This window comes from Gobio gobio, assembly GCF_949357685.1.
Source record: "Gobio gobio genome assembly, chromosome: 10".
Taxonomy (NCBI): Eukaryota; Metazoa; Chordata; class Actinopteri; order Cypriniformes; family Gobionidae; genus Gobio; species Gobio gobio.
Window position 1 is genome coordinate 38,185,413 of NC_137116.1, and position 26,317 is coordinate 38,211,729.

Consider the following 26,317-nt stretch of genomic DNA (forward strand, 5'->3'; position numbering starts at 1 on the left):
TCTCTTGATATGATTTTTAGTAGTGATGTGAAGCTTTAGCCAGTGACTTCAAGTGTTCATAACTAAGGTGGAAAGTAGGTTCAAGGTTTTATCCATGTATACATTTATTTAAAATAAGATCACTAGAAGAACAAACAGGCTTTAAAACTGCTTCATTGTATTATTTCATATGTAGCTCCTCAATACAAGGTTTATTTGAATGGCAAGCAATAGAGATTTTTTTTTCCACCCAGAATTGTGTAATGCCAGCAACTACCAGCAGGGGTTGAGTGGACCATGCTTCAAACTAAAAGTTAGGCGTTTCGTAAGGATTTGCTGCTTTTGGCTCTAGCAATGTGGCAACAAACTTTTTATTCTCTCTTGTTGAAAAGTAACCCTAAAGCACTGACATTTTCTTCATGACCACATGTGCTGTTATAGTTGGGCTAGTTATTTATACTAGCTATTTATTTATTGTCAAGCAAGGTGGGTTCAATAGGTGTACCCTATTGTTATATTTGAATAGTGTGATCAAGACATTTGAATACATCACCTTTTTTGTTAAAACAAACTGAGTGAACGGTTATCAATTAGTTTTATTAAAGTATTTTTTATCAAAATAATTGATCTCAATCATGGGTCTTCCATCTGCAATGCAGTAATTGCATTGTTTAATCTCAACCTTTTTTTAATTGAAATGCTTAAACAGAAGTACAATATTACACCAAACCTAGATACATTTTATTTTTAAGTGGTTTTATTTGAATAGTTTTGCAATTAAAGCATCATCGCTTGTTAAAGGCCATGTTTGAGATGCAGCACTGCTTTTTTTTCTAAAGAGGGTCTCCCGAATTTCCGATCACTGTCCATGTCCATCTAAAACATTACTTTACAACAATACGCTTCGTGTTACCAAGCCTCAGACGTGGCCTTGTAATTTGTTTTATATTATCATATTATAAACACAAAAATTGCAGTGCTAAATGTTACATTTAAGTGCGACATTACCAGAGTTGCCTTTACTTCAAAACACAAAACTAGACCACTGTAAAGCGCTTTACTTCAACGCCCCTCCTCCCCCTTGCAATGCGTCACATTCTATATACGCAAGTCGTCCAATCAGAACCCGCAGTAAGTCTATTTAAAGAAGTAGTCCCAGCCACTATCAGCTGTCACCTGAAGGTATCCATACGCAGAGGTAAACACTGGGGCGGAGCAGAGCGGTTGACGGCTTTGAGCGCATGCTGTTCAGCAGAAGTGTATGTAAAGACACAGAGCTCCTCAAGTTTCTAAATGAACAGTGAACAGAGCAGAACACGTGTATTATGAGTTTTCACGTAAACGTACAAGTCAGCAGTGGAACTAGTAAAACCTTGTTACTCACAACTGTAGTTTCACTATCACGTGTTACATGAAATTATTTTCATCGAGTATAAAAAAAAACCCTGACTAAAAAGATGTCTTGTTTTTCTTTTAAATAAGTCACATGATAGAAGAAAGGTATAAAGTGTATATAATAAGAGTTTGTATTTGAAGGCGAGTTAACTGTATGGAATGGGTTTACTTTTTTCCTTGATGTTGAATAGCACGTGCACTAATGTCAACGAACAATAACGTATTTCCAGCTGTTATCGTTACGCGTCAAAAAGACACACTGTTTAAATAATACGACAATGAACGGTAAATATCACGACTGAATTGTTTCGTTAAAGTGTTTCTTCAACGCTAGAAATGAGTGGGCATGCTCGCTTCGTCTCTAGATTTTTGAGCGGATGTGGTCTCAGCCTAAGAGCAGTCACGTCACGGTGAGAGTGTGTATGTATGTGCGCGCGTGTGTTGATTGTTCGTGTTGTTCAAGTGTTGGCCGGACTAGGGGAGTAACGGACAGACAGACCTTGTTGCGGATCCCAGGAAGTTCTGTCCCCGTTTCGCTGAGCGACTCGATTCTGCTCCGGAACCGGACCTGCAGGATGACCCAGCGGGGCCCGGCTGAGTTTACCCCACCGCCCGAGTGCCCGGTGTTCGAGCCCAGTTGGGAGGAATTTGCAGACCCGTTTGCGTTTATCAATAAAATCCGACCCATCGCCGAGAAAACCGGGATCTGCAAGGTTCGACCACCGCCGGTGAGTGCTGTCCGGACGGTCTGAATCGGACCGGTTGAACCGGGCCGGATCTGCGGAGTGATTCTGAGTTCGATTTAAAGGGAAATGTCTAAACATGGCGGCGCAGTGACAGCACTGCCGAACCGCTTTGTGTGTCTATAGGCATCATATCAGTTGAATTTCCGAAGCTCTGCCGGGTCTGTGCTCGACCCGCGGACCCGCATGACCCGGATTTCTGACCCACGAGCGCAATAACATTGCTCACTACACGCAAACGTCGCGGATGTGTGAATATTATACAGGAAAATGTCTCTTTATAGCCACTGTGAGTGTAGTTTAAGGCCTGGCTCGGTTCTAGTACTGGATTAAACGTCACATTTACTTAATTTAGTTTGCTGATTATCAGTGATATATAAAAAACCCGATTTTTTATATATATACATATTTGTGTATTGAATTAGTTGTAACGTTACGGGTATAGTTGCTTCTGCATCTTTGTTGTTGACATTGACGAACAGAAACCCCCATCTGTTACCTCATCGTTTGATTTAAAGGCTAATGAATTCAATGTAGGCCTACTTTTTAACGAGAAATTAAAGTCATCGGACAGACAAAAAAAACTAAACAAACAAAAAACAAAGAGACAATGAGATACCTGCCAATGCGGAAATAAACTTCCTTTCATTTTCATCTTAGCACCCTAACTTTTAAATGTTCATAAATTGAATTTAGTCTATATTATTTTATTTAATCATTATTGCCTAAAGGATCAGATTATGTTCATATAAACCTATAATGATTGTATAATTTAGTCTATTCTGATCAGAACGAATCCATTCTTTGACAAAAGTGGTTGTGTGCGGATTAGATTAATGCAATTAATTAATTACCATTTATAGCCAGCGACTAAATATAAGTTTACATATTAGCGAAATGATCTGGTTCAGACCAACGGCGTTAATCTGAATCCGAACCCGTCTAAACGAGTTTGAAGGGTTTCAGTGGTTCTGATGGCGTCTTATATTTTATAAGGTAACGTTAGTGTTAGTTAACATTAGACGAGTCCAATGACACGAACATTGTAATCTATTCGTCTCTGGAGATGGTTTTATTTGTCTGGAAAACCGATTATGTATTTCATCATCTTTATTTTCATGTTTATGGGCATTAAAACGCATGAAAGCATGTTAGTTTTTGTCTTCATGTATTTTAAATGGTATTTACTTCTTTATTGACAATCCTCGCCTCATCTGTTATGACCACGACGCGCTCTGGATCAAACTCTCTGGTTCTGATCCCGGATTCGGGTATGAATCTATTAGATTCGTAGCTACGTGACGTGATTCACGCATGAGGTCGCAGAAGAGAGAAAGCGTAATTACGTTTAACAAGCGATGATTAACGGGTAAAACACGTCCAGCCATTATAGCACGATGGCTTCGTATTATTGACGGTATTAATAAACCAACCAAAAAGTAATATTTTAGAAACGTGTTAAAGCTCAGAATGTTTTCCAAATGGCCATCTTGCTTTCTACCACCAACATAGCCTACGTGCGGTGGAGCCCGACTCGTTTTAAACCATTTAGACCGTGTAAAGTGATTCATAGGTTCGGTTCGGTTCATATTCTGGCCCCGAACCCTGTGGATGGATAGATGAAGTCCTCAGGCCGGGCGCGTCCTCCATGTTGCGAGCTTTGGAGTGAATGAACCATCTGGCCATTTTGTGTCTTTCTGTAACTATGCAGCCTGAACAGCAAACAAGGAAATACTGTAATAAATGGACTTAATGTGCGCACAACTCGCCTTCATTTTATATATTTTGTGTTGCTGAAGTAGTAGATGCAAATTGTGATGAATATTATTCATAAAACACGCAGAAATCTGTAAATGTAGTCAAAGATCTTAATGCACAGTGGTTTAATGTACAGACTCCTGCACTGGTGTGTTTATGAATATGCCATTTTATGTATTATGAGGCAGGAAATTGTATTTTTCATTTTTGGAATAAAAACTATGGTTTTGTTTTTCTCAGGTAGGCCTACTGATTACGTAATTACACTATTAATATAAATGTATAAAAGCAAACTTATCTGCTTTTTGAATTCACTGAGGCTAAAATATGTGGTTTAGCAGCTCATTTTGATTGTGATTATCATGGGGTTCCTTATTTGGCTAAGAATGGGTAGCACTTTATTGATCCCAAGAGGGAAATGTCTGGTCTCTGTAATCAAACTGTTAATTACATTGTGTGTATCTGGAGACACGATTGTGTGTTGCTGTTTTTCTGAGCGCATTTGTAAGCATGTGGTTATGGGAGGCTGGAGACAAAGAAAATGTGTTAAATTTAGACCAACATATTTTTTAATATAGGTGACTGAGCTGAACAAAAACCACAATTCCACGGTTTAGCATGTACAGCAGGTTGCGTGTAAGTGAACGTGATATACATTTTTAGCTCACTTTTAGCCATTGTTTTAGGCAGACAAACATTCACAAGTCTGTAGACCACAAACCACAGTGTAGCGGTCACATTTATACAGGGTTGTCTTTATCAGATCATTTCAATTAAATTTATGAATGCACAGAAAGAAAAATTAGTGAAAGAGAAGCCACTATTTCTTATTTTGCTTCTGTACTCAATACAATGGCTCCGGCAACATGCAGTGTTCCAGTGGTTTATGTAGATATTTTGTTCCCGTTTAATTTATCAGTGTCCAGAACCCTCAGAATGAAAGTCTTATCTGTACACATGAAAAACGGTCACCACCTAATCAACAGCATCCCGTTTTTGTGTGCACATGCAAAACACATTCTTGATGAATTCCGAAAATCAGAAAGCTAAAGATAAAAATAATTTCTTTGATAAAGCCTCCTTTTGCTTCGAACATGTTTATGTTCATGACCTCCGCGGTAATGAGTCAGAGGCTGGGCTCAAGGTCACATTCTGCAGTTTAGATTCGCTGTTGATGGAAATAGTTTGTTTTTGTGATTATTTTAACTACAAATATATGTAGAATGTAATTCACACAGGACATACAATGCTTCATTGGTCCCTTTTGGATGTCGCCAATATTTGATTATTGAAGTTGAATAAACTTCACAAATCAAGCAATATGAACTAAATTTCAATAAAAAGTAAGAAAAATGTATGTTTACTAATTGTATGTTTTCTTTGTATGTGTATTTAGGACTGGCAGCCTCCATTTGCATGTGACGTTGACCGACTCCATTTTACGCCACGAATCCAGAGACTCAACGAGTTAGAGGTAATTGTATGATTTTGCTTTGAGCTTGGAAATTGTGTGTATACAAGTTTGGCTATATTCATTAGGGCCAAATATTTAAAATATCCCCACAAATATAATGAGACATGCTGAAAACTAACTTGCAAGGTCATTTAAAGTGCTTCTCCCTTTTTAAAAGACTCATATATTTGTCAAATCATTAGTCTACTGATATCAACAGGCTTGTCACAGGGTTAGGTTTGGGGTCAGAGTTTTGCAAATATCGTCACCTCTATAGAAAAAAACACTGTCTCTGAGATGTCATCACTGATATAGTGAAACTGGAGGGTGCGTGTCTGCATTGTTAGGGTCAATGGTCAGTCTTGTCAGCAGATTTTGGTTCTTTTGAGATGTCTGATATAAAAAAAAACACCATCTCTGAAACGCTTAATAATTAACATGCACCATTTGCAATGTTGCTGATTCTTATTTTTTCTTTTTCTTGCAACCTCCATCTACCCTTCCCCCTTCTCGCAGGCTCAAACCAGAGTTAAACTCAACTTCTTGGACCAGATTGCTAAATTTTGGGAACTACAAGGATGCACGCTCAAAATTCCACATGTGGAGCGGAAGATCCTCGATCTGTACCAGCTGAACAGAGTGAGTGTGTCAGTCAGGCTCCCTACAGGACTGTGGTATATGTCATTAATGATCTATTATGACTCGTAATATTGTTTGGTGAAACCTGTGACTCATATCTGTATGTGTCACAGAGTAAAGGCCTGTTCACACTAAGGTCGATTACTATAAAGTTTTAAAAATGGTTCTAATTCTGTGAGAATGGGAGAAGAGGAACAATATCGTTGGAATCACTTTCAGAACAATTTTCCAGCTGATGAATCCATCCTGCTTTAAAGAGCTTGAGCATTTAAAGAGACAGACAACAAAACTGCAGCACATGGTTATAATAAACAATATTTTGTGGATGTTAATATAGTTATTGGTGTGAATGAACCTTAAAAATTGTTGTCATTAATTACTCACCCTCATGTCGTTTCAAACCCATAAGACTTTCGTTCATCTTCGGAACACAGATTAAGATATTTTTTATGAAACCTGTGAGTTTTCTGAATCACCCACAGGCATCAATGTCATTGCAACTTTCAAGGCCCAGAAATGTAGTAAAGACATTGTTAAAATAGTCAACTTTAATGTTATGAAGCGATAAGAATACTTTTTGTGTGCAAAAATACAAACAAAAATAATGCCTTTATTCAACAATTTCTTCTCTTCCAGGTCAGTCTCCTATGCTGTTCACGTTGTAAACACAGTGCAGCGCTTCAAGGTTCTACGGCAGAACACCGGCTCATTATTGGCCCGCTCCTGCGTCAGCATCGCGCACATGCATTGTTGTTCTCACGTGAACAGCATCAGCCAATATTGAGCTGGTGTTCTGACGTAGAGTATTCTTATCGCTTCATAACATTAAAGTTGAACCATATGGACTATTTTAAAAAGGTCTTTACTACATTTCTGGGCCTTGAAAGTTGCAATGACGCTGCTGCCTATGGGTAATTTAGAAACCTCTTCGATTTCATCAAAAATATCTTAATTTGTGTTCCGAAGATGAACGAAAGTCTTATGGGTTTGGAACGACATGAGGTTGAGTAATTAATGACAGAAACTTTTTAATTCATGTAACCGCTGAGCTCTTTATCCTTGACCAAGAGAGTCAAAAGCATTGGTAAATGTCAATTATCTTTTTACTATAACGTCTAACATTCTCTTTCTCCATCTGCCAGTTGGTTGCAGATGAGGGCGGATTCGATTTAGTCTGTAGAGAGAGGAGATGGACGAAGATCGCCATGACGATGGGTTTTGCCCCAGGCAAAGCTGTGGGGTCACACCTGAGAGCCCATTATGAAAGGATCCTGTATCCGTACAACCTCTTCCAGTCTGGGACAAACCTACTGGTGAGTTCATTTTATAGATGCATCAAATTAATATATCACACACACTGCATAAAGCTTTCAGCAGTCATGCAGGAGTTCACAGTGTGTGTTTGGGCGGCTATTGGGTTTAGTCAGGTTACAGCTGGTCAACAGTGTTAAAGCTGGGCCTTCAGGGTTAGTGGTATTAGTTTGTGCACTATTAAGGTCTGATGGAGTGTGCTGTGTGCATAAATGCAATCTGTGGTTGTTAAGTGTGTTTTGTTGTGTTCTATCTGCTTGTTTTCTGTAATGTGTACTGATCTTTTCAGCGTTACTGCTGTTTGTGCGCCAGCCTCTGCCAAATGTGGTCGCAAATGACTTCTTTTGTCTTTAGAAGATAATACATTATCGATGTCAATTAACGGGATGTTTTGAAAAGCACATATCTTTTTTTTTTTTTACACTGTAAGCTGCTGATTTTAACATGAAAGTATTTTAATATATAAATGCGATCAGTGGTCAAGAGCATATGAAAAGTAACTTGGAGTAACAAATTTTCTTTCCATTGACTGAATGCTTGACATCTCTGTTAGAGATGTCTGTGACCTCTGACCCCGAGGTCACTGGCAATGTCTATGTAATGTTGGGTGCTCTTTTCTACATCAGGCTCCTGAGATCGCAGCCAAACTGTCAAGTTTTAGGGCACCTCCTGGGCTGGAGGAGGTACGTTTCTACTTTCCCCATTACTTAATCTGACGATTTAAATATGGACAGAATGTGATGTCATTATGGGACCCGTGGCAGTGAATGTTTCATTTAGTAGTCGCTGTGGCTCTTATAGATATCTGAAAATCACACTATCCATCTTTAAAAGGTAAAAATGAGGGTTAATATTAATAAAGCCATGTATTAACCCTTTATTATATGTTTTACACAAAACCACAAAACTCTCCTTGGTTCTTTATCTCAATGGTCTGTAAACCATTTCCTTTTGCTGCTTTTAGTGTGTGTGTGTGTGTGTGTGTGTGTGTGTGTGTGTGTGTGTTTGTTTGTTTATTTTCCTTAACCAAGTGTTTTGTTTTTTGAGTTTGGGTGACAAATGGGAGCGAGCGAGCTGTTGTTTCTGTGACGGACAGCATTCAACCCGTCCTGACCCCCTGCCAAACCCGCAGCCGTCCTGCCGGGACACTGTTGCTTTCATTCTCCACCCACTTCTCTTGTCTTTGTTTTCACTTGCTGCTCTTTCTGTTTTTGTCTTTTTGACTTCTGCTGCATCTTTTCTTCCACCCCTCCCCCCTCCCACTCCTCCTCTCAACCCACAGAGACTGTGACCTGCTTTCTGTTCACGCTAATCTCTTTACACCTCCAGCTGTTCTCTCTCCTCCCTCTATCCTCGGTCTCTACGTTAATCTGTAATCTGATAGTGGTAGCAAGCATAACCGGGAATGTTGAGGATTTTTCCTGCATGCAATCACAGATGTAACACTCTTTAAGGCCAGGCTAACAGGTTATTCACACGTTAACACAGATTATCTGTGTTAACGTGTGGAGTGGAGGGATCATGAGTGGAGGGAAATGAGAATTTTAAAGTGTTAAGTTTCACAATTTCTAGTGTGAAGAACCCTGAGATGACCTTAAAATGACCTTTCACTCTTCATGGAATTAAAATCTTAAACATCACTCTGGATCAAAAACAGACCTAAATGTTTGTTAAATTACACTCTAAATTTAGTTTTTTGATCATTTTACCACTCTCGTTGTTCTCAACTAGCCTGGCTCCGCCCTCCTACGTGCTTCCGCTCAATTTTCATTTTCCTTCAGGACTCTGTTATGTCTGGGATTGTAGTATATTCTCTGGTTTTCTCTGGTCAAAATTTAACCGGTTCAATCGGCGGACGATTTGATGTCATGTGCTAGTTTGAGATGACATGCCTCACGACCAAACATTAGCGATTGGTTATGGCAGATCCAGAGTGGCTCTGGGCAGATCCAATAGTTTTAAACTTCAACAGAGTACCCGCCTTCAAGGAAGTAAACACTTGTCAATGGAGAGTGGCCAGACTCTCTGTACAAATGAAATGTACGAGAGTCTGGTAGGACCAGGCTAGTTCTCAACTTGTATGACTGACTTTCCCTACACAAATTGTGATGTTATGCAGGATTCCCGAGCTGTTCTTATCCATGGGCTGTCAAGCTCAAAATAGTACCTTTTAAAAGTACTTGATACAACTCTTCTGAAACCTTATGATAGCTTTGTATAAGGAAAAGGCCAAAATGTAAATTATTTGCTGAAAATCTTGCCATTCAGCCCTAGCTTTTTAATCACATTTGCAACATGGAAAAGAGCAGCTTGGACATTCTGCCCAACATCTCCTATTGTGTTTGACAGGGAAAAAATAAATGCATACAGGTTTAAAACAACATGAGGGATCATTTAATCAAGTTAAAGGGATATTTCACCCAAAAATGAAAAGTATCCCATAATTTACTCACCCTCAAGCCATCCTAAGTGTATATGAAATTCTTCTTTCAGACCAATACAATCAGTCCAAAATTTGAAGCCCAAAAAGTGCATCTATCCATTATAAAAGTAATCCACACGGCTCTGTGGGGTTAATAAAGGCCTTATGAAAAATAACAATATTTAAAACTTTATAAAGTAAAATATCTAGCTTCTGGTGGACCGCCTTCCGTATTCTACTTACACAGAAAGTGTAACGTTAAATATGGATATTTTTCTTACAAAAGCCCATCGATTCACATCAGAAGGCCTTTACTAACCTTCCAGAGCTGTATGGAGTACGTTTATGATGGATGGAGACACTTTTTTTGGGGGGCTTCAAATTTTGGACTTCCATTCATGGCCATTATAATGCTTGGAAGAGCCAGGACATTTTTTAATATAACTTTGATTGTATTCGTCTGAAAGAAGAATGTCATGTACACCTAAGATGGCTTGATGGTGAGTAAATCATGGGGTCATTTTCATTTTTGGGTGAACTAACCCTTTAACGTCCAGACTGAAGAGCTCATATAACCAGTTGTGTTGTGTTTTTTTTCAGTGTCTGCAGAAGACATCATTGGATGATGTAAATGACAATGATAAAGAGTATAAACCTCACGACCTGCTGCAGTGGCAAAACATTCTCGTCCAGCCCAACGACATGAGTGCACCTGCTAGAAGAGCCAAGAGGATGAAAACAGAGGTAAATGTAAACGCACTCACACTGTATGTTCATAATCACAATCCGCCTTCATTTTGTCAGTTTAGTTTTAGTTGTTTTACTTCTCCATGTTAGTCAATATGTCAGTTTGGTTATACAGTATTGTTTAACGGGGATTAGCAAGATTTATTTTTAGTCTCTTATGCTGTATTTATTTGATCAAAAATACAGTAAAAACTAGTATTTTTAAATATTAAAAGTTTAAAATAACTTTCCGGTTTTATATTTTAAATCGTAGTTTATTCCTGTGATGTTAAAGCTGAATTTTCAGCATCATTACTCCAGTCTTCAGTGTCACATGATCCCTCAGAAATCATTCTAAAATGCTGATTTGGTGCTCAAGAAACATTATTGCTATTATTAATAGTGAAGACAGTTGTGCTGCTTAATATTATTGTGGAAAATTGCATACTTTTTTTTCAGAATTGTTTTATTAATATAAAGTTCAAAAGACTTTAAAACATTAAAAACAGTCTGAATTGATTAAAATATTAATTTCTTTAAAAAAAAAACTCCCCTTGATTCACAGACAAGGCTTAAGCTAGTCCTAGACTACAATGCATGTTTGAGCTGTTTTAACCGAACGCAACTTGCACTGACATATTTTAAAATTATGTCAGTGACGTTGTTTTGTCTCAAGATGCACACCATAATGTGTGTTTTTTTTCTAAGACACATTTATTAAAGCTACTTAAATGCCCTAATTGAACTAAGGCCTAATCATGGCTTAATCTAAACCCTGTCTGTGAAACCAGGTCACTGACTGCAAACTTTTAAAAGGTAGGGTGGTATAATTTTATATAATAATTTCTATGTTTAATGAATAGATTCTTTGTTAGTGTTTTAACTCGCATGCTTATTGTTTGTGTCTATAGTCTGGCTGTGTAAAGTCAGAAGGGGGTGAGGGATGTGAGAACAGGCCCAATCTCAGGAGGAGGATGGGTTCCTTTGTTGCCAAGCCTGAACCAGGTGATCAACTAACCTTTGCATTTAACCTCACATGACTCATATCTTCAGTAGCAAATATCCATAGTCAATCAAGCAAAGCAAACGTGATAAGCATAGCTTTATTAGTCAAATCAGTGTCTTTATATTAACAATTTTTTTGTATGTGTCTATTAGAGGGGGAGATCCCTATACAGGTGAAGCAGGAACCTGAGGAGATTAAAGAGTTAAATCCAGAACCTGATAAATGCAAATCACGTTACAAGAAAATCAGTAACCTTCCTCCTCCAGTGAGCATGGTGAGTTTCCTGCCCTCTTTCTTATTCAAATGGACATTCTGCAGAGCTTTTCTGTCACATGTAAATCAGAACTGTGGATTCTGGAACTGATTATTTTGATTGGAAAGATATACAGTGTTGTTGTTAACTCGTCAACTCATCTCATTTATTGATCTTAAACCGTTGAAGTTGAATAACTATACAATATTATACAGTACTGTGAAATTAATTTGAGTTAACTTAAAACAACTATTTCTTTTATAACTACAAGCTCTATACAAACATTTTGTGTGGCTGAAACTTATAGTGCTCTCTGTCTTTCACTAGGTGGACATGTATGTGTGTTTAGTGTGTGGAAAAGGGAACGATGAGGATCGTTTGTTGCTATGCGACGGTTGTGATGACAGCTACCACACCTTCTGTTTGATCCCGCCTCTCAGTGATGTCCCTAAAGGGGATTGGAGGTGCCCTAAGTGTCTGGCTCGGGTGAGTTTGCATAGTGAAAAATAATTTAAAGTCATTAGAAGCAGCAAATTAATCTGAACAGTTCTGCTTTAGCATCCCAATCCAGTCAATGTTGCTTTTAAAGAGACTTTGATTCAGTAGCAAAGATTATTGACTCATTTTTTTTGATGTGTTCCTGCAGGAGTGCAGTAAACCTCAGGAGGCGTTTGGCTTCGAGCAAGCATACAGGGACTATTCTCTCAAATCCTTTGGGGAAATGGCAGACTCCTTCAAGTCAGACTATTTCAACATGCCTGTTCATGTATGTACAAAACCCTACTGAGACTCTGATGGCGACCCTCAAGAGTTTAGATTTACAAATATAATGTTAAAACATATGAACTAACCTTAACATAAGCACATCCTGTGAATACTGAATGTGGTGTTTGTTGTAGATGGTACCCACGGAATTGGTAGAAAAAGAGTTTTGGAGATTGGTAGGCACCATTGAGGAGGATGTGACAGTGGAATATGGTGCTGATATAGCCTCAAAAGAGTTCGGAAGCGGTTTTCCAATCAAGGGTGGAAAGTTTAAGGTTGCACCGCATGATGAGGTACAACTGAAATATCCGATGTTAAGATATTACTCAGAACGTCTGACATTGTATTTTCCATATGTACTACATCCTGTTTCCATCACTGATTTAGTTATTCTGTGGTGTGATTGGTTGCTGTAGAAATATCTTGACTGTGGGTGGAACCTGAATAACATGGCCATGATGACACCATCAGTGCTGACCCATGTCACTGCTGATATCTGTGGCATGACTTTGCCATGGCTCTACGTGGGCATGTGCTTCTCCTCTTTCTGCTGGCACATTGAGGACCACTGGAGCTATTCAATCAACTACCTGCATTGGTAATAAGCACAATTTAATGCTTAAATCGAGAAATCTACTTTAGTAGTGATTTATATAGTGCAGCATGCTGAACTGATTGTGCGTCTGTCCCCACAACCTTGTTTTTGCTTTAGATTTGAACACAGTTACCCATGAGACTGTGCGTTAATACAGAGAGGGAAAATATCTGAGATCAATATGATTTAATTACCTTTTACACTACCATTCAGTAATTTTTTTTTTTTTTTTACGGTCAAGAAATTAGTACCAGTACTTTTAATTCAGCAAGGTTGCTTATAAAAAGTGACAGTGAAGACATTAATAATATTTATATTTCAAACAAATGCTGTTCTTCTGAACTTTTCATTAATCAAAGACTCCTGAAAAAAATGTATTGCTGTTTCCGCAAAATATAAAGCAGCACAATTTGTTTTCAGCAGTGATAATAATAAGAAATGTTTCTTCCACACCAAATCCGCATATTAGAATGATTTCTGAAGGATCATATGACACTGAAGACTGGAGTAATGGCTGCTGAAACTTCATTTTTGCCATCACAGAAATGTATTACATTTTTAAATGTATTTAAATAGAAAACGGCTATTTTAAATTGTAATATGTCACCAGATTACTGTTTTTACTTTACCTTTATTAAGTAATTGCAGCCTTGGTTAGCACAAGAGCCTCTTTTTTAAAAAACATGTAAAAAAAAAAATGCTATCGATAACTTTTGATCAGTCCTGTACGTGTGAAGACCTTGATTATGTTTTTTGTGTGTTTTAGGGGAGAACCTAAGACCTGGTATGGTGCTCCTGGATTTGCCGCTGAGCAGTTGGAAGCAGTCATGAGGAAACTGGCCCCGGAACTGTTTGAGTCTCAGCCGGATCTTCTACACCAGCTCGTCACAATCATGAACCCCAATACACTTATGGCCCATGGAGTACCAGTGAGTAACGTTTATACACACAATCACAAGTCACACACTCACATGAGAGTAACACTCGCTCTGTTTTTAGATTTACAGAACCAATCAGTGCGCAGGAGAGTTTGTCATCACGTTTCCACGATCCTATCACAGCGGCTTCAACCAGGGCTTCAACTTTGCGGAGGCTGTGAACTTTTGCACGGTGGACTGGGTGAGTATTTCCTCAATTAATCCTGCTGTAACAATGATTCTCTAGATCTCAGAGCTGAGCATAGAGAGTTTTAATTCACATGGATTTTTGCAGTTGTCTTTCTGCATTTTTCTTCTTCTAATTGTTTACTACTTTGCGTTGTAAATTTGGTGTGCAGATGCCACTGGGTCGTCAGTGTGTGGATCACTACCGCCTGCTGAACCGTTACTGCGTGTTCTCTCATGATGAGATGGTGTGTAATATGGCCACGAAGGCCGGCAAACTGGACGTGGTTCTGGCGTCATCTGTACAGAAGGACATGAAGCTCATGATAAGAGAGGAGAGAGAGCTACGGGACAAAGTCCGTAAGATGGTGAGAGAACACAAACAAAACCTGTCAAGTCTGTGTGTGATGCAATTTATGTGGATCACACTGTAATGTAAATTCATGCAACAGTGCTCATTACTCTGTTCACTCTGAGGAAAACAAATAGATTCTATATTTTTGAAATGCATATGTTATAATTCAATAAAACAACTATCCTCACTTCAGTCAAGACTACTTAAGTCAAAAACACCATAGACAAACTTTTATTGGCATATTTTTCAAATGTTACATTTGGCGATATGGCTCTGTTCTAAATTCCCCCTCCTTTTCATGAGCTCCATGAAAAGCCAAGACATGGAACAGCAGCATTTTATGGGGACAACCTCCCATTTTTAAACTGGGAGAGCAGCGTAAATGACCCCCCCCCCCCCATATAGAACAAAGCATGCATCAATGACATTGATTAAGTTAAACACCAGTTTAAGGAGGAGGTGGGTTGCAAAGCAGCATGCAGCGGAAGCAGCCAAGTAGGCAGACTGAACTTAAGCTTTGCTGAAGTAAGGCACCCTGTTTGAGAGTTGCCAAATGACTGCATAGGAATCAGATTAGCTGATAGGGGTGGGGTTTGAATTTTTCCAGTCAGCTGATATCGGAGCTTGACTACGTGTCCTGCCTGAACTAACGTAGAATGCTTGATTTTAGGATTCTATTTACCTGTTTTACCGTTACTATTTACTAATTACCATTACTATTTACTATTAATCGTTACATTGTCACTGTTAAATTGAACGTGTTATTTTGAGATTAGCTAAATATGATGTAATGGTGTTCAGTTTATTTTAATTATGCAAATTCAGTGAGAAATTAACAGCAAAAATCAGCCCTAATGAAAATATAATATAAAATGGTAATGGTCATGGTGGTGTATTTTTTTCCTACTTGTCTATTAATGATCATTTATTAATATTCTCTCTCTGTGTAGGGGGTGGTCCAGTGTGAGTTGTTTGAATATGACTTGCTGGCAGATGATGAGAGACAGTGCGTGAAGTGTCGCACCACCTGTTACCTGTCTGCTCTCACCTGCCCCTGCAGACCAGGAGTCCAGGTGTGTCTACACCATGCCCACGACCTCTGCTCCTGCCCCGTCTCCAACTACACACTCAAGTAAGTCTCCACTTCTGCTTTCAGTATTCCTCAATGACCTTATAGGCCTATGATAGGCCAATGTGTACTTTCTTCATCAAAAAAGATACATATTTACACATGTATTTAATATGTTTAATCATTGAAGTGATTCCACTGCTAAAAATCATCATCAGTGGGGCAGATTTCTTAAGTGAACGTGGTGAAAGTTTCACTCAATATAATGCTCAACCACACAGTTACCGTTACACACTGGATGACCTTTACCCCATGATGAATGCTGTGCGGCAGAGGGCGGAGTCTTATGATGAGTGGGCGTCAAGAGTGTCAGAGGTCATGGAAGCAAAGCTAGAAAAGAAACGCAGTGAGTTTCATTCTGAAAACTTCCAGAACTGATGCTCCTTTGAAGCTTTCTGAATGAGAATCCACTTTTAACAAGTAGTTGTTGTTGTTGTTATTATTATATAAAAATAAAAAAAAGGTATTCATACACAAAATGTGTAACTTAAATTAGATACGGTAAATTCCTTTTTTTTCCCCTTTTCAACTTATGTACTCAACTTATGTACCTCTCTCTTTCGCTGTAGATGTCACCATGTTTCGCACCCTTCTGGAGGAGTCTGATGAGAGGACGTTCCCAGAAAATGATCTGTTACGTCAGCTGAGGCTAGTTACTCAAGATGCTGAGAAATGCTCATCTGTTGCTCAGCAACTGCTAAACGGCAAGAGGCAGACCAGGTACACGCACACACACATACACATACATTTTATATATATACACGTTCTTGCTGAATATGTTTTCACATAACATGTCCGATGCATCTTAAAAATGGTTATAACTGGTAGCTCATGGTGCAGATTGCTGAAAAAACAGAAGGGCATTGCAACTCTGTGACACCCGTCTATAAACACATTCGTACATGGTGCAAACAATGAAAGAATGACCTCTTACACATTCACTATACAAGTACCTTAACTCACAGTGTTTATTTCTGTGTTTATTTCCATTTAAGGGGAATTTCCAGTGTGGTGGGCTTAGTTTTCCTGCACACAGTGGTTTGGCTGAGATGCATGTGGCATGTGAATTTTGTGTATTATTTCATGCATTTGTTTATGTCCGTCTGCCGTCATCTGTCTGCAGGTATCGCACAGGCGGGGGTAAATCTCTTAATCAGCTCACTGTGGAGGAAATGAGATCATTTGTCCGCCAGCTTTATAACCTGCCCTGCAGCCTGACACAGGCACCGCTTCTGAAGGTGACTGACACACACACACACGTGCACACACAGTCATGTATGATGCAAGCAGTCTTCCTGAAGATGAATGAAGGCATAGTTAATCTCTAAACACCTCATATAATTGAAGCTTTTAACACTCTCTTTCTCAGGAACTGCTGAATAGCATCGAGGATTTCCAGCAGCACAGTGAGAAGCTTCTCTCCGATGAAGTGAGCGCAGATGCTGTTGGTGAGATTGAGTCCTTGCTGGAGGAGGGCTCTCAGTTCGACGTGTTTCTTCCGGAGTTGCCGCTGCTACGGGAGCGTTTGGAACAGGCTCGTTGGCTGGCCGGAGTTCAGCAGGCAGAGGATCCGGTATCAAACCCCTGCGGTCTCTCTCTGGACAGCATGCGCCGGCTGATCGATCGAGGTGTCGGACTGACACCGCATTCCTCCACTGAACGCACGATGGCTCGGCTGCAGGAACTGCTCACGATTTCAGAGGAGTTGGAGGACAAAGCACAGGCACTGCTGAAGGCCAGGTGGGGGCAGCACTGAGCGATGTCACAGACCCCTTTTCCACCAAGGCAGTGCTGGTGCTAGTTCGGAGCCAGAGCCTAGTTTCAAATCGGTTCTTTGTGTTTCCACACCCAAAGCACCAGCTCAGAGCCAGGAAAAGTGGTTCTTAATGGCTCGTTTCCACTGAGCGGTACGGTACGGTACAGTACGGTTCGGGTCAGTAAACCTTGAATTAGGCGAGTATTTCCACTGCCATCAGTACCCTTTTTGATAGGCGTGGTGTATTACGGAAAGCATAGGTTGACGTCATTCGTGCGTGTGAAGAAGAACGATGGAGGCCTTACAGCAGATCTTGTTTTTGCTTCTCGGCATGTGGCTGTTTATAACAAGGAGGAGACAAGCTTTGTTTGATAAGGGCTGCAAGGAAAAACACAGCCGAAAAATACAGGGAAAGGCAGTTCGATCCCCCTGTCGCACGCGCAAGTGACGATTCTCTGTCAACCAATCAGCGTTCTGCAGTGAGTCTAGCTCCACCCTTTAGTACCGTACCACTGTGCTAGGTACCCCAACGGAAGGGTACCGGAAAAAGTGGTACGGTACGGTTCGGCATTTTGGTACCAGTCACAACTTTTGACAGTGGAAACGCAAATAAATGCGTACCGAACCGTACCGCTCAGTGGAAACGAGCCATAAGTAGCACCAAAACATTGCTGGGCTAGAAGTAAGAACCGATTACGTCAGGCACTGGGGGCGGGGTCAACAAGATGAACACAAACTTGAGATCCGCCATTTTTGAAATGGCAGCTAATGGAGCTAACAGCTGCTGCTCGTTTGTAATCTCCATCTATACAAATTACGGCGAACTGCATGAATGCGTTGGATTCGCTGTGTTTTCGTTGTGTTTTGATGCTGATGTAGGATCGTAAAGCCATGTGAATCAATAGTAACGCAACGTTTGCATTGTTGATGGAACTAGGCTTGTTCGCAGCGGTGCCGTGCAGACCGATCGGCGTATGATAACGAGTCCAGCGAGAGCATATGACTCCTTATGCTTTTGATTCACTCGTGCGTTTTTTTTTATTTTTATATCATACGTGGCGCCGATACATCTCGAACAAGCTTGGTGTGTTTGTTTCCCGCTGCCTCGCTAGCGTTGCTGAGAGAGATGAGACGTATACAGTGACGTAAGACCTGGCTCTGTTGTGGCTCTCAGCATGTGGAAAAGCAAACGGTTCTTAGAAAGCTCCTCAGTCTAACCAACTATGAACTGGGACTAGCACTGGCTCTGAACTAGCACCCGGTTCATTCTGGTGGAAAAGGGGTAACAGACCCCCAAATATGATGAACCCCCTTCCTCAAATATAGGCAGCTATATATTTTCAATAGGGCTGTCAATAGATACATTTTTTTTAATCGTGATTAATCGCGTCTCTGTTGTGTGATTATTCGCTCGCTTATCGTGAAATTAAGCATATGCCATTTCTCATTAAACGCATTCATTATTTGCTATATCCAAAGTTCAGATTGAAGCTTCAAGGATCATTGAAGACTCCAAAAGCACACCAAATAACCAAATATAAGGAGTCTACACAGAATTTATACACACCTAAAAAAACATTACAGAAAAAACATTACAGAATGGAATTTAACATGTAAATGGCATAATGTGTACCAGTGTTATTTATATAATATTATAGTATTTAATTTAAGTAAAGTAATGTTGTCCTTTCGGCTTTTTTTATTATTAGTTTTATTTTTATATAGCTTTTAATTAATTTTTATTTTAGTACTTCAACTTAAGCTTATTTTATTTTAATTAGTTTCCAAGACAACATTTCATAGTTTTCATTTCAGTGGGATCTCTGGTCTCAAGCCGTGACAATTTCTACTACAGTGACTTTATGAGAAACAAATTGGATAGGGGAACCACTTCCTTTTGTACAACAGATGAACATTTGCATCAGTGCAGGACAAAATGGAGGCTTGGAAATGCAAAACAGCCCTTGAATGAGCTTGAATTAACTCCTGTGGTGCGTGCTGAGGACTTGCAAGAGGCATCACAAAGTTATTGTGTAATGAAATTGATGACATTTGTTTATTTGTTTTTTTTAGGCCTCCAGAGAGTTTGGAGACGCTCGGTTCCATGCTGACTCAGCTGGATGGGGTACCTGCATACCTGCCAAACTGCCTCTTACTACAAGACACAGTGAACCGGGCTAAAGAATGGCTTCAGGAAGCTGAGGATTTACAGGTTGAGTACTCCTCGCTAAATGAACTATGTATGCATTCTGCACACTAGGGTACTGTCTCGTGTCTTTTCATGTTTTTGAACGGGGGGAAAAAATCTGTCAGTAATTTTAATGGTAGTTGTGGTCCTGTGTGTTTACGTTTGTGCTGGCAGGTGGGAGGTCAGATTCCGGTTCTCGGCTCGCTCTCTGATATGGTTCTGAGAGCTCATGCTATTCCTGTGCGACTGGAGCCTCTGGACCAGCTGGAGGTTCTGGTATCAGAGGTGCTGGCCTGGAAAGAGTCAGTCGCAAAAACCTTCCTCATCAAAAACTCACCCTTCACGCTGTTAGAGGTTAGACTGGACATATCATAAATTAAACTAATAGGAAATATTAAAAAAAATTGCAGTGGACTTTATAACATTTTAAATGGACGTTTCAGTTCTTAAATGATAGAAATTAAAAACTGTCTTCTAAAATTTGTTATAACCTTACAATGGCTTAGAGGTTGGGAATTTAAATGAAATATTTATGATTAACAATATATGATGTATAAACTATAATTATTATGATTTATAATATTTAAATACTGTTGTCCCAATTATTTTCACAAATAATAAAGCAAAGTATTTTCATTTAGATATAATACATTTTAATTATTGACATATCTATAAATATAGGTTATGAGAATGCAACGCAAAAAAATATATACTTTTAGAAAATATACTAAATCTACTTTTAGGGTGAAATATGACCTGCAAATGTTTTCATGACATTCACTCATAAAGAAACTTTGTAAAACTTTATTTTGAATAAATAAATGGTTGTTGTCGAGGTTATTCATGTATCTGATCACCTGTGCAGGTCTTGTGTCCCCGATGGGAAGTGGGCAGCTCTTTGAAGAAGAAGATGAGGAAGGTGAAGGGAGAGTGTGTGTCATCAGGGAAGAAGAAGCTTGTGAAGCTGGACAATATGAGTGATGTGGAGAGGGCACTTTCAGACAGCAAAGACTCTGCGTCCTCTGTAAGCTCGCAATACGGTACATTCCAGAAATATTTGAGATGAACAAAAAGCTTCACTTTCTCATTCATTCTCTTTTTCTCTCCCGCAGATGTTTACTCTGGCTGAGGTTCGTTTAAAAGAGTTGGAGTCGCTATGCTCTCTCCGTGCAGCTAATGAATCGAAGCTCCTGCCTACAGCGGACTGCTCTTCTCTCAAAGTGTGCGTGTGTCAGAAGCCAGCCATGGGCGCCATGCTGCAGTGTGAGCTGTGTCGAGATGCTTTCCACAGCGTGTGCGTACGTGGGCCCTCGGATCCCCTCGACCCCGAAGCCTGGCTGTGTCCGTTATGCCTACGGTCGACTAAGCCTCCTCTGGACAAGATCCTGACGCTGTTGTCATCACTGCAGCGGATCCGTGTGCGTCTCCCGGAGGGTGACGCTCTACGTTATATGGTTGAACGTACTGGCAGCTGGCAGCGACGGGCACGAGAGGTCATAGACCATCAGGATTGCAGAGTAGCTTCACCTACACACAGCCACAGGACCACTGGGCACAACAGGAAGGTTAGACAACTTTTTTAAAATTGTGAATTGCATCAGTTTTTACATCACTCATTTTTTGTTGCTGTGTAATGCTATTTTTGCTTACCACCCATCAATAAAGAGATGCTTTGTTGTTTTATTGTAGCAGCTGTGTGGATCTCCATCTCAGAGTCAGGACTGGCGTGTTTCTGGGCAGGAACAGACCGTGTTTTACACAGAGCAACGCTGTATCCCTCTCCAGGGTCTGTATCATTCTCACATACACAAACTCAGAGCATTTTAATATTTTCTGAAATCTCACTGTAGCGCAAGTGCAGAATAACTGATTGTGTTTTAATATGAAACCGTGTCTGTGTTTCAGGTCTCAGTTCGGAGTTGGAGGAACTGATGGTGGAGGGTTTGCTCCTGCAGGTTTCTCTCCCCGAGGCCCAGCAGCTCTACAGACTTCTGCTGTCTGGCCTCCCGACCACAAACACGTCCCATACAGAACACACACCCTACCTCACACAGAAACACTCCTCGCCGCAGAGAGAGGTAAAGCGTGCAAGGCTTTCATGCTGTTTAGCAAGTAAAATTCAATCACTAATTGAGAAGAATAATCAGGGTTATAAGTAAAAATCTCCCTGGCGATAATGTATAGACTGGCTGCTTGTCTCCTTTTGAGAAAAAAAACACCAAGAGCGGCAAGATAAGCAATGGCTTATGCTTCTGTAGAAGCCACACGTCATGTGAATTTCAGCTTGGTGTTTGATATCTGGATTTCTGATGAAGCACTATTAGTAGCCATATTCCTGAAGAGAGAGCCTCCTTGGATCAAGCTGTTACCATGGAAACGAGAGCCATGGCGAGAGAGCTCAGCAGCAACTTCCCACTCCCATAAAGCATGAATTACATAATTCAATAAGTTTCCCTACTTTCTCAAACAATGTATATATTTGATTTATTTTGCAACTTCAAATATATTGTATACATTGCATATATTTTATATGACAACAGTACTATATTTTACTTGATTACATAATTTGCTTAATGCAAGTATCTTTTAATCAAAGGTCTTTTACCTTTTGAAGCAGCTTTCTTGTTTCAAATCAAACCTTGATATTTTTTATTTTATCTTTGAGCTAAATGGTTTAGTTGATGGTTCAACTCTAAATTGAGGATTTTTTAACAATTGAGTCAACTGTATCTTTATTTAATCTGTGTGGAAAATGCATGGGGAAAATACTTGCAGAACCGAGGCTACTGAAAAAGTCGACCTCCACTATTTGTTTATTTAAAGCTCACTAAGGTCTCCAGTGGGGTCTGGCTATTATTGTTAGATATTAAATAATAAGAAAATACAGAATTAAGTTAACTTAAATGCTAAAGTAAAAAATTGAAGGTGCGTCCCTCTTTAAATTTAAATTGTATAAGTATATAACTCTGTACATCAATAATGATTATTTTAATGGCTTTGTAAGCATCTTGACAAAGTATGTAAATGCATCGTACAAAGGTTTGGGGTCTGTACATTGTTTTTGTTTTTTTGAAAGAAGTCTCTTATGCTCACCACGGCTGTATTAATTTGATCAAAAATACAGTAAAACCGTTATTTTAAATTGTAAGAATTTAAAAATGTTACAGTTTTCTATTTTAATAGATTTTAAAAATGTAATTTATACCTATGATGGCAAATTAATTTTTTTTAGCAGCCATTACTCCTATACAATATAAGTTTCTTGAGATCCAAATCAGCATTTATTGTTATCAATGTTAAACGGTTGTGCTTTCCTAATACTTTTGTGGATACCGTGATAAATTTGTTTTTGTACATTAATTTACATGTATGTTGATCCACCAAAGGGTCCTCAGCCTGAAAATGGTTTGAAGACCTTAGTTTAAGAACTTGCATTCATTATTTCTTCATCTTTTTTTCTCTCTCTAAAGAGAGACGCAATCACTTCAGCCGAAAAGAAAGCCAAGCGGCGAATGAACAGAGAGGATACTGAGATCAGGGATAGAGGGATAAAGCCGAAAAACAAGAAGCAGAGAATGGGTACGGAGAAGCGGAGGGAGAGGAAAGCAGCATCTGTCTCTGCATCAGACGTGTCTCAGTCGGAAGACTCAGAGGAGGACATGACCCTGTGTCCAGCAGAGAGCTGTCTCCAGCCGGAGGGGGAAGAGGTGAGTGAGTCAACGTAATGACCGAGTGTGTGCTGGAGCTGCGCAATTCTAGAGTGACAACTAAACAAAATAACGACAAAATGTTAATTGCTGCAGTCTCTTTAAAAATATAACATTTATTTGAATGAATTAAAAAAAGAATTCCGTTTGAATGAATGATTCAATGACTCGCTCAAAAAGGTTTCACTTGTTTCATTACTGGATAAATCAGCGTTTTTAAAACAAATCCCTTGAATGAATGATTTAATAGCGATGTTTCCATCCACCTATTTTTATGCACATTTTGGGATATCGCATAAAAAACGCTGGATGGAAACGGTAAGATGAGCATCAATTCTAAAAATGAGGTGGATATTTTCTGGACTAACCAGCTGACAAATTTCATTGCACAGCATCTCAAATGTTGGTTTGATCATTCTGAAATGCCTGAGCCAAAGTCTGGTATAAAGACCTCCCAAAAGTGTCTCACGCGATCGAGTTCCCAAATGCCAGTCATCCAAACTCAAGATAACATTTTTGTGCCAATTTCCCAGGAAATTATGATTTTGTTCTCTTGAATGCATGGGATGGAAACGCTGCTTTATTCTATAACTATATACACGTTTTATGTGATATTCCAATTTGCGCATAAGTTAAATTCGCAACTTTGGATGGAAACATAGCTAATGACAAATATATTTTTAAGTCACTTGTCGCCACCTACTGGTGTAATGATATAATCGATACAATCTTTATTTCAAGCATCAAACACGAGTAAAACAAACAATTATCAGTTTGGACTTCATAGTGTTCCTTACAACTGACCAAAGATCCAGTGATCCATGGATATTGACATGCAGCCAGGAATCGTGTTTCGTGACATTTATCAAGTCTTTTTTTCAATGCCGGGGAAATACATAAAGCAAATTTGCCTGTGAACCCTTTATATAAATACAATATAGGTAGGTCTAAATCCTGGTGATCACTTATATCAATGTTATATATATCGTCATACTGTCCACCCCTAAAACTTGTTGTTTTTGTCAGTGCTTATTTAAAAACATCCAATCATGCAAAATATTAGATGGTAAATATTTAACTCATGAGTTTAACTGATGTCAATACAATATAAAGGCTATGATTTTACCCCAAAATTCAACATATTGATACAAACTGATAACTGCAAATCCATGTTTTGCTGACTGGAGTCCAGTTGTTTCAATGAATTGCAGCGATCCATTTGCTTCTCTTTTCTGTAGCTTTTAGCAGTCCGTAAAAAGAATATACCTCAGATTTCTTGTCAAATCTATTTGTACAGTCAATCTCGAAGCTCTTTCCCGTTTTAGATGCGTTTTGTGTGTTTTTCGCGGCATTTACGCTGAAAACCAATGCTGCTGCTCAGTCTTTTTGCCACTCAGTGGGCGTAACCACAGTCACTCCGGATGACTGTGACGTCACTTGCCATCTTTTAAGGATCACTCATGCAGCTCTAGCGTGTTTGAATGTGTTTTGACCGGTTTCTCTCTGCTTCAGGTGTACTGGGTGCAGTGTGACTGCTGTAACCGCTGGTTTCATATGATATGTGTGGGGGTATCGGCAGAACTGGCAGCCGAGGAGGATTACATGTGCGTGACCTGCAGCAAAACTAACGCGGGCCGCCGGAAGTGAGACGGACAAGGGCGGCCACCGGTCTCCCACCCCATTCTCCTCCATCCCTTCTCCTGGATGTGTAACTGACCCTCCCCATTCCCTATCATATGACCTCTGACCTTTGTAACAACGGTGCTATTTTACGCTTTTTGTTGGACTCTATTGTCCTGAATGATACTATTTGGTCACCTTTTTGTATTTTTACAGCTTTTTTCCTTCTGTCGAACTGTTTGTGATTGTCTAAAACAATGATAAATATGCTAAATGCTGAATGAATATAGCGGTGCATGGGTTTGTGTTTGTGTTGCTTTCTGGTGTGGAGGAGAGACTCTCTCGTGAAACTCTGCGAGGGTCTTTTGCATGCACGGCCAGAAACACAAGACAAACCAACAGTTTTCACCAAATACAATAAATAATAAATACAGAGAAACTATTTTTTGGAAACTTGCCGTTTCAGTACACAGGCATCTGGGATTCTCTCCGTTGTGTCGTTTTATTTCCTTTTGTAGATTAGTTTTATTTATCGGAGCAATAATGTCGTTTGTAAGTTTCAGGTTTGGGGGGTCTCAGTTGTGTTGGTGCTTTTAGAGATGGTGGTCAGATATTCAGGATATGTAACGGACACACAGGCGTCAGATTTGTAGCAGACAGAAGAGTGTAATGAACTGCCACAAAACCTGCTCAAGCCGTTTTGAAGGGTGAGGGTGGGGGGTTTTAGGGTTTGGGGTTTGACTAGCTTGTTTAAAAAAAAGTGTCCCAATTTATAGTGTGGAATAAAACTTTTTGTTCTAATATCAGACGAAGCCTCTTCTCTTCATTTAGTGATCATTGGTATGATGGTGCATCTGATTTCTTTGCACTGATCACAGACCAGTGTTATTTTAGCATTGTTTATATAATATATAAAATGGCTTCTGTGATGAGCTTCATGCAAGATTGTGGTTTGTCACGGTGATTTACAAAAGGGAACAATAATAACTAAAAACAAACAATAATTAAATCAAAACCAAACACAAAATTATAACTGCAGCAACAATAAAATAAAACATTTTGGGGTGTGTCAAGTGATCATAGGGAGGCGGGGCTTCTTTCTAATTAAATTAGCTTTATTTGGGTTTTTTTTTATATATTTGAATACCACACACATTCAATAACTAAAATACTTTAAATGATTTCACTGTTATTAGTTGACTAGACATTAACTTTTTGTAGATAACTATCGCTTCCATCGGCATAAATAGAATAATAATCAGTTGAAAAGTTGAATTTATTTTATACGCACCCCAATATCCTTTAAACTTAATATAACTTTTCAATGAACTACTTGACGTAATATTAGACAATATTGAAAATCGGATATTGAAAGAGGTTTAATTTACAGTAAATGCTCTGCTATTTCTACTAA

The 26,317-nt window shown here is 39.3% G+C and overlaps 1 protein-coding gene across 2 annotated transcripts; it reads left to right on the forward strand.

Annotated features, from left to right (window-relative positions):
- The first annotated feature begins 89 nt into the window (after positions 1 to 89).
- On the forward strand, positions 90 to 25,710 carry kdm5bb (lysine demethylase 5Bb). Of its 2 annotated transcripts, XM_079826951.1 has the most exons (28): positions 90 to 2,102; positions 5,272 to 5,349; positions 5,845 to 5,967; positions 7,110 to 7,280; positions 7,905 to 7,961; positions 10,301 to 10,444; positions 11,338 to 11,431; positions 11,585 to 11,706; positions 12,013 to 12,171; positions 12,332 to 12,451; positions 12,585 to 12,743; positions 12,867 to 13,048; positions 13,812 to 13,974; positions 14,045 to 14,164; positions 14,322 to 14,516; positions 15,454 to 15,635; positions 15,854 to 15,978; positions 16,202 to 16,352; positions 16,756 to 16,870; positions 17,002 to 17,372; positions 19,462 to 19,600; positions 19,751 to 19,930; positions 20,442 to 20,600; positions 20,689 to 21,141; positions 21,266 to 21,362; positions 21,482 to 21,654; positions 23,047 to 23,283; positions 24,796 to 25,710. In XM_079826951.1, exons 1-28 carry the CDS (start codon positions 1,752 to 1,754, stop codon positions 24,928 to 24,930), a joined length of 4,755 nt encoding a protein of 1,584 aa, XP_079683077.1. In that variant the 5' UTR covers positions 90 to 1,751; the 3' UTR covers positions 24,931 to 25,710. The 2 variants fall into 2 exon arrangements, with proteins under 2 accessions (XP_079683077.1, XP_079683078.1); XM_079826952.1 differs by lacking the exon at positions 7,905 to 7,961.
- The last annotated feature ends 607 nt before the right edge of the window (positions 25,711 to 26,317 follow it).